General features: G+C 49.6%; 1 protein-coding gene across 4 annotated transcripts in view; it reads left to right on the forward strand.

Moving 5' to 3' along the window:
• The window catches only part of Tvp23a (trans-golgi network vesicle protein 23 homolog A), a 42,570-nt gene that overhangs the window by 17,179 nt on the left and 9,911 nt on the right, over positions 1-15,480 (forward strand). For 3 of the 4 annotated variants that reach the window (XR_009057366.1, XM_057773549.1, XM_057773550.1), the window contains exons 3-6: positions 12,271-12,415; positions 13,630-13,719; positions 13,969-14,097; positions 15,344-15,472. Coding sequence is in view for 3 of the 4 variants with exons in the window: in XM_057773549.1 (XP_057629532.1) it covers positions 12,271-12,415; positions 13,630-13,719; positions 13,969-14,097; positions 15,344-15,472 (493 nt within the window). In the remaining variant the exon portion in view is untranslated. The remainder of the gene's footprint in view (positions 1-12,270; positions 12,416-13,629; positions 13,720-13,968; positions 14,098-15,343; positions 15,473-15,480) is intronic. The other variant, XM_057773551.1, reaches the window with a different exon arrangement.

The following is a 15,480-nucleotide window of genomic DNA, read 5'->3' on the forward strand; positions in this document are numbered from 1 at the left end:
AGTCCCCTTCCCCATAGCTCCTGGCAACCACTGACACACCCTGGTGTCACCTGCCCATTCTACATAGCCCACAGAAATTAAGTATCACGTGTGACCCTGTGTGTCTAGCTTCTTTCATGTGACAGGCGTTTTCAAGGCTCATCCACGTAGCTGGATAGTTATCCTTCAGCACCAAGGAGGCTGCTTCCAGGACTCTTCTTGGGTACCAAAGCCTAAGGATGGTCACATCCCCGTATAAAAGGACACAGTTTTGACATGCAACTTGTGAATGCGTTTCCATACACCATGGGCCACATCTAGGGGACTTGTAACATTTAATCCTACGGTAGTGCCACCTACACAGGTGACAGGCCGTATTGCTTAGAAGATGATGATTTTAAGGCCTTCACATAGAGTAGCAGGGTTTTTACCCCTCAAATATTTTTGCATGTAAGTTTGGGGTGGGTGGGGCTGGGGCTGGGTATTCATGTGGATACGGGACATGGACTCAGGTTGGAAGGGGACCATCATCCTCCACTTTGCTTTTTGAGATGGGGTCTTTCCGTGAACTTGGAGCTGATTGAGTTAGGTTGGCTGGCTAGCAAGCCTCTGAGAAATGCCTGTCTCTGCCTCCTTAGTTCTGGGTTCTAGGTGCAAACCACCATGCCCAGCTTTGTATTCTGATCCTGGGGATCTGAACTCAGGTCTTCATGCTTGAATGCGTTTGGACTGCAGTCGAGGGTGGACGCAGGCACTTATGGAGAGGCACTTCACTGCTTTCCTTCCTATTTGTATTGTGATAAGTTGACCATTTTAACCATTTTCTCTTTTTAAAGATTTTTTTTAGATTATATTTATTGGGCTAGTGCAATGGCTTAGTGAGTTATGGCCTCTAATGCCCGGCCTGACAACCAGAGTTGGAGCCCTGGGATCCACGTGGTGAAAGGCAAGGGCTCCCGAAAGTTGTCCCCGGCCTCTACCTGTACACGCACATACACACCACACGCGCGCGCGCACACACACATGCTCAACAAATAGAGTAAACAGTTGATTCTCTCCTTCCTCCATGTGTATCCCAGGGATTGAACATGGGTTGTGAGGCTTGATAGTAGACACCTTTACCCACTGAATAGTCTGACTGACTTTTTAATTTTTTTCATGTGCATAGTTCTGTGGAAGTAATGTCACTCATTTTGTGCAACACCATCACCCATGTCCAGGAATTCTCTCTTATTCCCAACTGTAACTCAGAAAACAGTCGCCACTGCTCATGCCCCAGTTCTTAGTAACCTCTATCTTTTCCTTCCTTAGAGCATGCCTGAGTGCGCACATGCGTGTGTATGCCACATGTGTGCTTGTGTGTGTGTGTGTGTGTGCCACATGTGTGCTGGTGTTCTCAGGTGCCAGAAGAGGGTGTCCAACTCCCTGGTGCTGGAGTTAGGCAATTGTGAGCCTCCTGTCGTGGATGCTGGGAGCCAAAGGTAGGTCCTCCCGCAAGAACAGGCAGCGCTCCTAACCAGCGCCAACCCTACTTCCTACCTCTTTCTCTAGGACTGCTCCAGCACCACATGCAAACAGAACTGTGTGACACCTGTCCTCTTCTGCCTGCCTTCTTCCACTTAGCATCAGGTTTTCGAGGGTGGCCACACGTTACAGTAGCTGGTGATACTCCACTGTGTGCTTAGATCACATTTTACTTATCAGTTGACCTATTGGTGGACATTTGGGGTCTTTCCAGTTTGGCTCATTGTGATTAATACTGTTGTATATAGTACATGGTTTTCTTTGAGTCTCTGATTTCAGTTCTTTGTGGTCTATGTTTTTAGAAAACTCCAGAGCCTTGACTGAAGGAGGGGTCCAGGGTTCCAGCATCAGTAGAGAGTAGATCAGGCCTAACTCAGATGTGTTGGTGCCAGGTGACTCCCGGCAGCCTGGGCTGAGCAAACAGGGCCTGCTGAGTCATCCCCATGAGTTCCTTCTATTTGATACCGAGCCAACCAGCTTCTGAAGCTGGTCTGTGTCTTTAAGAAAAAAATAAAGAACAGAAACAAGCGGAGAAAACTGTGGCGGTCAGAGGGAAGTCTCTTCTGTTCTTCACTTCCACATGCAAATCTCGGCTGTGCAGACTTCTAGTGGGAACTGTGAGTTCTAGGCAACCAGCATCCAACATCTTGATGGCCCCAGAATCCAACGTCCAGGCTCTAACGGGAGCAGAAGGCCATGCTGTCATCTGTTATGATGGAGATGGCATTGCCCCTGGATCATTCTAGAGAAGAATGAGATCCAGGAGCCTCGGTGGCAGGAGCCACTGGGCTCCTGAAGGGTGAGAGACATTTCTGCTTCCCCAGACTTGAGTGCCTTCTGTCCCCCATTGCTTTATTCTTGACCCTGAGGTGACATTGGAAATGAAGTAGAAGAGGCAGTGGACAGCAAGCCAAGGTGGTGTGGGCGCTGCAATCCCAGCAGGCTCCCCAGAGACCAGGAAGAGTGAGCAGGAGAAGAGATGAATGAGCCCAGGGACCAGAGCACTTCATCTACAAAGCGCTTGTCTTTCAAGTCTGACAACTAAGTTCAATCCCCAGAACCCATGGGAAAACCTACCCAGCACCGGGTAGACATATAGGTCCGTGAAGCTTCTGGCCGGCCAGCCAGCTTCCTCGGAGGTCCCAGATCCCAGGGAAAGACCTTGTCTCACAAAAGTGAGGCACATGACACCTAGAGGATGCCCGCTGGAGTTGTCCCCTGTCTCCTCCAGGGCAGGGTTGAACATCTGGACTCTGCCTGTCACTGTACCACTGTCATTGGGAAGCTGACATTTGTGCTCCACAGTAATGTCCCACCCCATCCCACCCCCCTCTTTTAAAGAGGAACTGATAAACCCAGAAAAAAGGACTTGTGTTCTGGAATTTTCCTCAGGCATCCAGCTGCAATGACCAACTACCAGTTGGGGATTTTTAGAGGTGTGTGTGTGTGTGTGTGTGTGTGTTTAAACCACAGACAGACCACACAAGGCACCAGGACATCACCCTGTGAGTTGGTCTGTCCTGGAAGGCACTTGTGTCTCCGTGAAAACTCCAGACCAACTTCCTGTGGTCTTTCTTCTTCTACTGTTTCGTTCAAATTTACAGAAAAGGACGGGGAACAGAGGAGCTGGTGCCCTCCTCGCTGGGGTCCTTGTCAGTGTGGCTGAGCTGTCTTGACCCCCAGCCGCTGCTCCTGGCCTGATTTGAGACCGATTCCTGCATCTGCTCAAAGACTGCTGTTAGCAGGAAGATGGCCGAGAAAGGAAGATCATAATGCCTGAGCCAGCAATCTCAGCCCCTTGGGCCACCTGTCCCTACATGCCAGCTAAAAAAGACAAGAAAGAGGGATGTCTTCCGCTTTGGCCACATTTGGGAAAGGACCAGATAGATGGGTCCAGGTGCCCGAAGTCTTCTTCAGGGTTTTAGCAGGAACATCGATTTAACTGGAGAAAGAATGGATGCGGCTCAGGCAGGAGATCGGCATGGTTAGGTAGTTCTGGTGAAGGTATCGTTTGAGAGCAGTCTTTATGACCTTTGGGAAAGTGGGCCTGAAGAAGTCACTACTGTTGTGGCCTGGCAGGGAGCAGGCAGGGCTACAATCTCACTTCTGCTCCACGTGAGGCCTCACAAGGACAGGTGAATGTGGACATGGCCTGTTGCGTAGGCTCACCTTAGATGGGCATAGTTTTGAGTCACTTGTCACAGGGTCAGTTCCTGAAACCCAGGGTGACTGGAGAAGTAGGGCTGGGAAGGGACAAGATGGAATCATGCCAGGGACCAGTGCCCTTCTTCATTCATACCTGTGCCACTCTAGAGAGAAGAATACTCCAGAATGCCTAAGGGCTGTCAGAAACTAAAATAGGAAGTTTGGTGTGGAATTCATGCCAGAGATCCCATGTGGAGGTCTGGGGAGAGGTAGAAAGAGCCAGGATTTGCTGGTGAATGTGGTGGAGGTAGCGATAGGCTGGGGATCACTGGCCAGCCAGCCTAGCTCAGCAGGTGATTTCCAAGCCAGGGAGAGACCTTTTTCTCTGGAAACAAAGTGGACAGATTCTCAGGAACAACATTGGAAGCTGGTATCTGGCCTAAACATTCATACACACACACACACACACACCACTCCCTAGTATAAATTAGATGTCCCGCTTCATTGCTATTAATCACAGAACTTGTAGACAGTCAGTCAGGAGGACTACAAGTTCTAAGCCAGTTTGAGCTCCTGGGAGAGAGGTGACGGCTCAGCGGGTAAAATGTTTGCTGTTCAGCAGGAATAACTGAGTTCTGATGCCAGAATTCATGGAAAAGACAGGCATGGTGGTGCATCACCGGGAGCAGCCCCGGCGGCTGGCAGGTCTGAGAGAGGATGTAAGAAGGGTGAGGCAGGCATAATGGTCGGGAGAATCCTGCATCCTGACTGACTGGCAGCCTGAGTCCTTCTTTATTTTTACAGAATTCAGTAATCAGGAATAGATTCATGTCGTTCCAAAACACAGATCATATCATTTTTGGTTTTAGAAACATGTCTTACTTCCTTCTATGCATCTTTTAGTCATCATTGATAAACCATAACAGAACAGAGTTGCTATCATTTTCCCTCAAGTTTAATGGTTATTTTTTTTTATTGAAAAAAAAATTTTCTGCCTCCTCCCCGCCTCCCATTTCCCTCCCCCTCCTCCCGCCCCTCTCCCCCTCCCCCCTCCTCTTCTCCTCCCTCTCCAGCCCCAAGAGCAGTCAGGGTTCCCTGCCCTGTGGAAAGTCCAAGGTCCTCCCCACTCCATCCATGTCTAGGAAGGTGAACATCCAAGCTGTCTAGGCTCCCACAAAGCCAGAACATGAAGTAGGATCAAAACCCCGTGCCATTGTCCTTGGCCTCTCGTCAGTTCTCATTGTCCGCCATGTTCAGAGAGTCCGGTTTTATCCCATGCTTTTTCAGTCACAGTCCAGCTGGCCTTGGTGAGCTCCCAATAGATCGGCCCCACTGTCTCAGTGGGTGGGTGCACCCCTCGTGGTCCTGACTTCCTTGTTCATGTTCTCCCTCCTTCTGCTCCTCATTAGGACCTTGGGAGCTCAGTCCGGTGCTCCAGTGTGGGTCTCTGTCTCTATCTCCATCCATAGCTAGATGAAGGTTCAGCTTTTGTTGAGATGAACAAACTGATTCTGTCATTCGTGTGTAAATGTCAGATCAGAGTGATGCTTGACAGGGCTTACACAGCAGTGCCATGTAGAATCAACAGCTCCTTTACCTGGAGACATTGAGGTATCTGTGACATCTAGAGATAGGAATTGGTTTTCTCCCTCTACTATGTGGGTCCTGGGATTGAACTTAGGTCATCAGATTTGATGGTAAGCATTTTACCTATGGAGCCATTTCTGGCCTAGTGCCATTGTCCTTGGCTTCTCATCAGCCTTCATTGTCCGTCATGCTCAGAGAGTCCAGTTTCAACCCATGCTTATTCAGTCCCAGACGAGCTGGCCTTGGTGGGCTCCCAATAAATCAGATCCACTGTCACAGTGGGTGGGTGTAATGGTTATTTTTATAACCGTTTTTACTCATCAACTCCATAACCCAATTTTTAAACACCTAGAGGCACGTGAGAGCCTGCTCTTAGTCTAGTAGCTTTTGTGCTTTAAGGACACCAAACCAAAACAAACCCCCAAGCCAGCCCAGGCAGATTGCCCTGTCCCAAGCATTATATTATTAACTCTTAATGACGAGAATGTCCAATAATACCCTCAGGCCAAAGATGCTGCAGTTATTATTCAAATTCTGGCAGTATTTATATTTTATATCTTTATAGAATTTGTCTATATGTCTAATCCTGACATTTTGCTGTTCTTTGGTCCTATGACCATAAAAACAGTGACTCTGCGTGTGCTAACTTTTCTAAGAAAGGGAGGTCCTGACGTCTCGCTCTTTCATCATCTTTCCGCTCCACGCTTCGGTCATCAGTAGAAGTCTCTGTGCAGAGCAGAGGTAACTTCAGCTAATCTGCTTTGATGCTGTCTATGCCTGGGTGTATAGTGTGAAGAGGCTTGCAATCTGATTTGCGGCCAATTTTTCCAGCCCGCCGAATCTTGATTATCTTGTTCCTGAGTGAGTACAGGGGCAGATGTTTTAAGAATGTCTCATAGCCTCATTAAGAGACTTCTGGCTTCTTTATGTGTGTTACAACCTACAAGGCATAAGAAAGACCTTAAAGTAGATAAGGATATCTACCTAACAGTGGGGTGTGTGGTATTAGAAGCTGTATTCCTGGGAGAAAGCATAAATGATTCATACATTTTTTTTCCATTAACCCATTATCCCCAAATTATACAACTATTACAAGGAAGTTCCTCTTCCTTCCTCCCTCCCTCCCTCCCTTCCTTGATGTGTGCAAGGGAGGGTGCCAACATGTGTGACGGTCAGAAGACAACTTGCAAGAATTGGTTCTCTTTTTACCATGTGGATCCTGGGGATCATACTCAGGTTTTCACCTGAGCCATCTTGCCAGCCCAAGAACAATATTTAAGGACACTTGTTAGATCCCGGCTGCGTTTAGGGCAGTGGCCCTTACCCCTGGTTTAGGGCTGCTGCGAAAGGGTGAGAAGGGGTTGTGTGTGCCAAGCTGAAAATGGTCCAGCCGCCTTCTGCACTGACCACTTTCTTGGCTGTTTTGAGTAGTGCTCAGGCTGCCACTTGGCCGGGTTTACGGGCTCCTCCCTCTGTGTACACACACCGAGCCCACATCCAGATGCCCATCCCCCTTATTATACAGCCCATACCCTATTCTTTAGAGTGAATTTAGGTCTAGCTGGGGATGGGACTTAGTTGGCCCAGCACTTACCAGGCATGTGAAAGCCCTGGGTCTAATCCCAGCACTCCACAAACCAGAAATGAGGGTGGGTACTAAAACACGGGAAGTGGAGATGAATGGAGGCCAGGCTGGGAAAGACAAAACCCTGCCTCGGAAAAGGAAAAAGAAGCAGAAGCTACAGTTCCCACAGTTCCCCTTCGATTCCCATCCCACAGCCATGACACACCCGCCACAGCTGCCATCCACAGCCACAGCACACCTGCCACAGCTGCCATCCACAGCCACAGCACACCTGCCACAGCTGCCATCCACAGCCACGGCACACCCGCCACAGCTGCCATCCACAGCCACGGCACACCTGCCACAGCTGCCATCCACAGCCACGGCACACCCGCCACAGCTGCCATCCACAGCCACGGCACACCCGCCACAGCTGCCATCCACAGCCACGGCACACCCGCCACAGCTGCCATCCACAGTACAGCACACCCGCCACAGCTGCCATCCACAGCCACGGCACACCTGCCACAGCTGCCATCCACAGTACAGCACACCCGCCACAGCTGCCATCCACAGCCACGGCACACCCGCCACAGCTGCCATCCACAGCCATGACACACCTGCCACAGCTGCCATCCACAGTACAGCACACCTGCCACAGCTGCCATCCACAGCCACGGCACACCCGCCACAGCTGCCATCCACAGCCACGGCACACCCGCCACAGCTGCCATCCACAGCCACGGCACACCCGCCACAGCTGCCATCCCACAATACGGCACACCTGCCACAGCTGCTGAACCAATACTTAATAGTCCAAATCCAGCCTTCCCATAGGGCTTCTTTCTCTTTTCTGGCCATGCATTCTGTGGGATTTGATGAATGTGTGGTGACTTGTACCCTCCATTTTATATAATAACACAAAGAATAGCTTCACTGACCCAAAGTCCCCTGTGTCCCCCAAGAGAGTGGCCTTTTCACCATCTCTGTAGTTTTGTGTCTTCCGGAACATTGCCATTTTGTGATCAGCTGACACGACCTCTTCACAAAGCTGATTTCACTTAGCAGTGTGCGTTTCTCAGGCCTCCTGTGTCCTGGTGTCAGAATAGTACATTTCTGTACCACTGGCTGTGGCACAGCCTGTGCATTCCTCTACCAGGCGCAGGTTAAGACCTCCAGTGAGACCCATATCCCTCGCAGGTTGAGAACCTACCTTGTGTCTCCCCAGGAGGGTGACAGTGGGTGTCCACTCCAAGACTTTTAACTGTGAAAATGGGTTTATGAATAAAGGAGACTTGAACAAACCATCTCAGGGATCTGCCCCTTTCCTCACTGAGATCATTTTTTCTTCTCTTGCCTGTGGTGGAATATTAGCTTAAGATGCATTATATTTATTTATGCTATGGAACATTTGATGATGCTAAGATATGTTACATTATTTTATGTTGCATTTGTTTAACTCTGTGAAGCTATGTTACTTTGCCTGCCTAAAACACGTCTAATAGGAGAGAGAAATAAGTGGGGTTGGCAGGCAGAGGCAATAAATAGGAAGAGAAATCTAGGGGAAAGGGTTAGAAGTGGGGAAAGAAGGAGAGGAGGACACCAGGGGCCAGCCACCCAGCCACCCAGCCAGCCATGGAGTAAGAAGGAAAGAAAGATACATAGAGTAAAGAAAGGTAAAGAGCCCAGAGGCAAAACGTGGTTAAAGAGAAACGGGATGGTTTAAGTTAGGAAAGCTGGCTAGAAACAAGACAAGCTAAAGCCAGGTATTCATAGTAAAAATAAGTCTCTGTGTATTTATTTGGGAGCTTGGTGGTGGGCCCCCGAAGAGTAAAAAGACATCTACCCTTACCCTTGAGATAATAGGCTTCTTGATGTCTTCTTGAGGGGGGTTGGATACTGAGTAGAAAAGACTATCTGTTGGGCATGACGATGGACCCTCTGCAGGTTGTGGGGGGGGTTAGGAGTCCTGGAAGATCCCTCAAAAATGCCCCCCCACAGCATGACAAAGAGAAAGTTGTGGTCAGAGGGGAATTTTGCTGTGGCTCCTTGGTGGTGGGACTCCTGAGTGACACTGACTGAGATAACAGCTGTCCCCAATCACAGAGCGGTGTGGCTTTCAGAATCTCGCGTCTGTCACCACCACATCATCTCTTCGGGGTCCAAAAGAGACACTGCACCTGCTTACGAGGGAAGAATGAGGCTTCTCTGTGCACCTGTGCTCACTCGTGTGCGAATGTTTGAGGACAACCTTGAGGGTTGGTATTTGGCGCCCGCCCTATTTGGGGAGTCTCCATGTTGTTTTCACTATATACATGCCTGCCTAAGCAGCCTGAGAGCTTCTGGGAATCCTGGCGTCTCTGCCTCCCTCATCCATAAGAATGACTGAACCTCAGACATTCCTGATATATGTCCTGCTTTGCTTGGGTTCTAGGGAATCAAATTCGGGCCCTCACCATTGGGCAGCAAGTATTTTACCCAGTGAGCCATCTTCCCAGCCTAAGCCTGAGGCCTTGAGAAGTTGGACAGCATTGGAAAGGCAATGGAGCTACAAGGAAAATTAGGACCTGGAAGACTGACCCCAGGCAGCTAGTTCAGGATCATCCTGCCATTTGCATCTCAAGGGATGGATCAGGAAGGCTGCTGTCCTGAGTAACCTATACATTCAGGGCTTGAGCCACAGTCTTCAGAACTTAGAAGCAAGTCTTGAACCACCTGAGCATTAGCCTGGCATTGGCAAACTGGGTCAACTCCAGATGAAGAATAAATGAGGCCCTGGAGGAGTGGAGAGAGCAGCCTGCACAAAACAGGACTTAAGCCATGGTTTGACATATATCAATCAGCTCTGCTTGGATAATGGAAACAAGAATCAAGGAAGCAGGGTGGACAAAATGACTCGGAGTAAAAGTGCAGGCCTGACAGCCTGAGTTTTAACCTTAGGAGCCCCAGTGGGAGAAGAGAGCTGACTCTGAAAAGTTGTCCTCAGACCCCCACACGCATTGCTCCCGGAGGGTTTTAAGAGCTCTTAGCTGTCTAGCGTAACCTCAGCAGAGAGACTTCCTCCTGTAGTTGGTGGGAGCAGTGCAGAGTTCCACAGCCAAATGTTAGCTGGAGCTCAGGAATCCTTTGGAAAGCGGGTAGAAAGGATTGTAGGAGCCAGAGGGGTTGAGAAGAGGGCCCACAGAATCAACTAAGCCGGGCTCATAGGGCTGACAGAGATTCCGCCAGCAATGAGGGAGCCTGCATGTGTCTGCGCTAAATCCTCTGTGTGTGTGTGTTATGGTTGTGTAGCTTGGGGCCCTTGTGGGACTCCTCACGGTAGGAACAGGGGCTGTCTCTGACTCTTTTACCTGCTTTTGGGACCCTTTTCTTCCTACTGGGTTGCCTCACCTCGCTTTGATATGAGGGAGGTGCCCAGTCTTGCTGTAACTTGTTATGCCATGTTTGCTGATAACCATGGGAGGCCTGCTCTTTCTGAAGGAAAACAGAGGAGGAGTGGATCTGCAGGAGAGGGAAGCTGGAGAGAAGAGATGGGAGGAGAGGAGGGAGGGGAAATGGCAGTCAGTCAGGATATAATATATGAGAGAAGAATAAAATAATAATAAGTAAAAAGATTTCATCTATTTTATGTGTTCACATGTTTTGCCTGCATATGTCTGCGTATCACATGCATGCAGTTCTTGAAGAGGCCAGAAGAGGGCACTGAATCCCCAGAACTGGAGTTACAGGTGGTTGTGAGCTGCCACATGGGTGCTGAGAATCCAACCCAGGTCCTCCGGAAGAGCAGCCAGTGCTCTTGACCACCAGGTCATCTCTGCAGCCCTTCCTAGTGATCTCAATCGACTCAATCGCAACATTTAACACAACAAATATATTAAATTCCAGGACTACTAAAATGTTTTCAGAGACTACTAAAATATTTTTGCATGTGTATGTGTATGTACATGTATGTGTGTTCCCATGTGAGGGAAAATATAAGTTCGTGTAATTGTGTGTGTAGAGGCCTGGAACTGTGTGTGTTGGGGTTGGAGTGAGCTGCCAGACACAGGTACTGGGAATAGAGCTCTGGTCCTCTGGAGGAGCAGGAGGTGCTTTAGCCCCCGAGATTTCTTTAAAATACATGTTTTACAACTAACCCTAAAGCGGTATGTGGACAAACCATAGGCTAGCGAGGAGCATAGTTTGTGATATTTTAAAGAATTAGTTGGGCCATTTTAAAATAGATATGGCTAGCCTCCTCATCCCCACGTGACTGATGGCCTTGAACCTGTAGTCCTTTTGTCTCTACCTCCCAGATGTGGGTGTTCCAGGTGTGCACCACCACACCTGGTCTGTGAAGTGCTGGGGTCACACCCGTGTCTTGTGCAGGCGAGGTGAGCCCTCTTGTCAACCAAGCCACATCCCAGCCCCTCAAAGTGCATCTCAGTGCTGTCACATAGCTGATGTGGCAGTTGTCATCCGTCCAGCTGACATGCGCTCTGTCTGTCTGCTTTTGGAAACTGGTTGTCGCTCCGTCCCGCTGACATGCGCTCTGTCTGTCTGCTTTTGGAAACTGGGACGCCACAGCAGGAAGCCTCCTGTGCACCTGAGCTCGCCCTCTCAGGGTCAGCCATTGCCATCTGTGTGTCTTCTGTAGCTATTGCTCTCTCTCCAGGGATGTGTCTGTCCCAACAGCTTGGTGGTCCTTTTTAACCATCTGTCCCAGTTCTCTAAAAGCAGCTGCTGCAGGCTGAGGGCCTCCCATGGCTCGGGCATTGGTAGGTATAGGCAGGCTGGCAACTGAAGGCGCAGTGCTCAGTAAGCAACTTCTGGGGAAACTCTAGCATGTAATCGCCTCTCATTACTAGGCAGCTGGCACGAGCTGGGCCCCATTAGTTTCAGCACCACTCCTAGGATGAACTCTCTAGGAACATGCTTTGCCCGGTGGCCTGAGAGCTCTGCCCTGTGAGCTCACCCATGCTGGTGGGATGACCCAATCTTTACTTTTAGGGAACTATCGTTGCCACTGGGTGGAAAGACAGGAATCAGCCTCACTTCACTTCAAAGGTGACCTTGTTGACGTTTGGAGTCAGATTATGGGAAAGTCCTGGGTTCTTCGGGGAGAACACAGTAGTGTCACAACACACGCAGCACGTTTTCGGGGGCTGGGGTGGGGCTCAGGTGCCGAGTGCTTGCATAACACGCACACGTCCCAGGTTTGGTCCCAAGCACCACATGGACCAGGCGTGGCACTGCACACGGACAGTGTAGGGAAGATTATCAGACGTTCGGGGACAGCACTGTCATCATTGAGGGCAGCCTGGGATGCATGAGACTTTGTCACTTTGGGCAATGCTAAGGTGTGTTAACAGTACTGCTGCCTGAGTTTTAAGGTGAACCACACAGGGGCGAATGCCACACTGGTAGTGCCAAAGTGAGCTTAATGACCTTGTCCTTGGTTCTGAGTCGGGCACCTCCCGGGGTCTTCTCAGGCACCCCTTGGCCACCTTCTTCCACCTGTTCTTCCGCGTGAGTGCCATCATCACCTATGTGTGCTGTGACTGGTTCAGCAGGAGCTTCGTTGGCTGCTTTGTCACTGTGCTTCTCCTACTGTCCTTTGACTTCTGGTCTGTGAAGGTAAGGCCCCTTCTCCAGGGACACGTGGGCTTTGCTCCCAGGGGTGCTTTGATTTAAATTGTTGCTACGTATTGAAGAACACCGAGGGGCCAGCAAGATGGCACAGCAGGTAAAGGGAGCTTGTTGTCAAGCTTGGATCCACGTACGATCCTTGGGACCCACACGGTTCAAGGAAAGAACCGATCCCTAAAAGTTGTTCTCTGACCTCCACGTTTGCTGTGGCATGTGAGAGCCCTTCTCCTCCACACAAAATTAATGTTTAAAAGTTGTAAGGATTACTGGGCCCATGTCACTTACAATAGAGAGCAAAAGTGCTTCAGAAAGCAGTTTCCAGGATCAGATGTCACAGGTGTACAGATGCACCATGGGGGTGACAACCCCATATAGCTTTGTATATAATATATACACACACATTAAAACATATAATATGACCATCTGTGTTATTTTGAGGTAGTCTTCTTTTTTTTTTTTTTTTGAGGCAACATCTCACTATGTAACCCTGGCTAAATCCAACTCACAGAGATCTGCCTGCCTCTGCCTCCCGAGGACTGGGGTTCAAGGCATGCACTGTCTACCATACCTGGCCAGAATCCCACTTTTCAAAATGATAAGGGCCAGTATAGTGGCACACATCTTTAATACCAGCACTCAGTGGGTGGGAGGGCAGGGGGTAGGTGGGCAGAGGCAGGTGAATCTCTGTGAATTTGAGGTCAGCCTGATCTACCTACTAAGTTCTGGGCCAACCAGTGAGAGCCTGTCTCAAAAACAAAAAAAGTAAGCTTAAAGACAAGAAGTCTGAAAAGCTCTCTGGAGGAACAATTACAATACAACATCCACCCTTTTCCCACTTTCCTTTTCATGCGAGCATGCACACGTATGTTATAATGTACATGTGGTCAGAAGACAGCTTGCAGAAGTCAGGTCTCTCCTTCCACCGTATAGGTCCCTGGGAATTGAACTCGGGTCATCAGGCTTGGCAGAAGCATCTTCACCCACCGTCATCTTACCAACCCCACACCCTCCTCTTATGCCTTCTGCAGTTTACAAGCATTAGTCAGATGCACTGGCACACACCCAATACTCACTGCTCAGGAAGCTGAGGCAGGAGGCTTGAGAGTTCAAAGCTAGCCTGGGCTACATAGGGAGACCATTACAGAAACAATGAGCTATCTTGTTTCTTATATGCTCACAGCCCTTTTGCCCCCTTTCCTCAGAATGTGACTGGAAGACTCATGGTGGGTCTTCGGTGGTGGAACCAGATAGATGAGGACGGAAAAAGCCACTGGATATTTGAAGCCAGAAAGGTACGTTCTGAGACAAGACAAACAAGAACTGGGGTAAGGCTGTGTGAAGTTTACTCAGGTTCCCTGAGTTGTGTGTGTGCCAGACCAGACCCTGCCCTACACAAATCCTCTGCAAAACTCACACGGCAACAGTATGCAGTAACACTCACACGGCAACAGTATGCAGTAACACTCACACGGCAACAGTATGCAGTAAACAAGCACAAACAAGTTGTTGCTTGAGAAAGCACAGTGGCTGTCCCCCAACAGGCCTCTCCAAACCACATGGCGGCCACTGAAGCAGAGGCACGCATCTTCTGGCTTGGCCTCATCATCTGCCCCGTGGTCTGGACCGTGTTCTTCTTCAGCACCTTGTTCTCCTTGAAGCTCAAGTGGCTGGTAAGATGCACCCTGACCCCCCGCTGCTGTGACAAACCAGGGGCTAGAAGGGTCTGACTCAGCGGTCACTCTAACAGCTAGCTGGAGACGACCACGCAGTGGGCACAGTCACCACTCCAAGGGTGTATTCTGGCTGCTGTCATTTCTGCATTTATATAAGCATCATGAGCAATCATAGGATCTTTAGAAGAGACTTTATGACTGTGTGTGTGTGACTGCATGAGGTATGTGCACAAATGCAGATGCCCGCAGAGGGCCTGGGTTCCCCTGGAGCTACAGCTGCCAAACCCAGGTCCTCTGTGAGAACATAAGTTCTCTGAGTCGATGAGCCAGCTCTCCAGCCCATTTTAGAATGTTCATCAACCCCACTCAAAGGATACCTACACTTGGTAGATATTGTCCTCTGTGCCGTTTCCCATCCCTGGCACCCACCTTCCTAGGTAGACTTGCCTGTGAGATCACACAATATTTGTTCTTTTCCAAAGTGGCGTCTTTGACTTAGCACACGTTCAGGTCCAACCATACTCTAGTGTATATCAGGACACGTTTTTTTTTTTTTTTTTTTTTTTTTTTTTGGTTTTTCGAGACAGGGTTTCTCTGTGGTTTTGGAGCCTGTCCTGGAACTAGCTCTTGTAGACCAGGCTGGTCTCGAACTCACAGAGATCCGCCTGCCTCTGCCTCCCAAGTGCTGGGATTAAAGGCGTGTGCCACCACCGCCCGGCTAGGACACCGTTTTTTGCATGGTTAAATAGTATTCCATGGTATGACTATCCCACATTCCGTTTCATTCATTAGCAGATAGGGAATAATGCTGATATGAAATTATGTTTCTGAGGTACTGGGGAGGAAACCTGGGGCTGTGTACATGCTAGGCAAGCTCTCCATTGAGCTACATCCTCAGCCCCCAGGAAGATTTATTAAAAAGTATGGTATCCGTTAACAGACCATCTTTCTTGGGTGGGAAGGCTGACAGTACTCAGGTTTTATTTGGGAGGGCTGTCCATTCAACAGGGACACAGGACACAGTAGAGCAGCTGCTGTGGGCTTCACAGTTTGGCTTCTGCCTCCACCTCAGCAGCTCCATGGCTTTGGGCAGCTTCTGCCTCTCAGCTTGTCTCCTCTATGTGAACCAGAGGTTCCAGCCTCTAGCTTGCTTAGGTGTCCATGAGTGTTTCCTTGGGGCAGTCCACAAAGTCCCACTCAGTCTGCACTCTCAGAAGGCTTCCCTTTCCTTTGCCCAATGCAGGCTCTCGTGATCGCTGGGATTTCCCTCCAAGGTGCCAACCTCTACGGCTACATCCTTTGTAAGATGGGGGGCGAGGGTGACATCAGCACAGTTGCAGCCAGCTTTCTGTCCCAGACAGTGTTCCAGACGGTGAGTGG

The sequence above is a fragment of the Chionomys nivalis genome, chromosome 7, assembly GCF_950005125.1.
Source record: "Chionomys nivalis chromosome 7, mChiNiv1.1, whole genome shotgun sequence".
In the NCBI taxonomy this organism is placed as follows: domain Eukaryota; kingdom Metazoa; phylum Chordata; class Mammalia; order Rodentia; family Cricetidae; genus Chionomys; species Chionomys nivalis.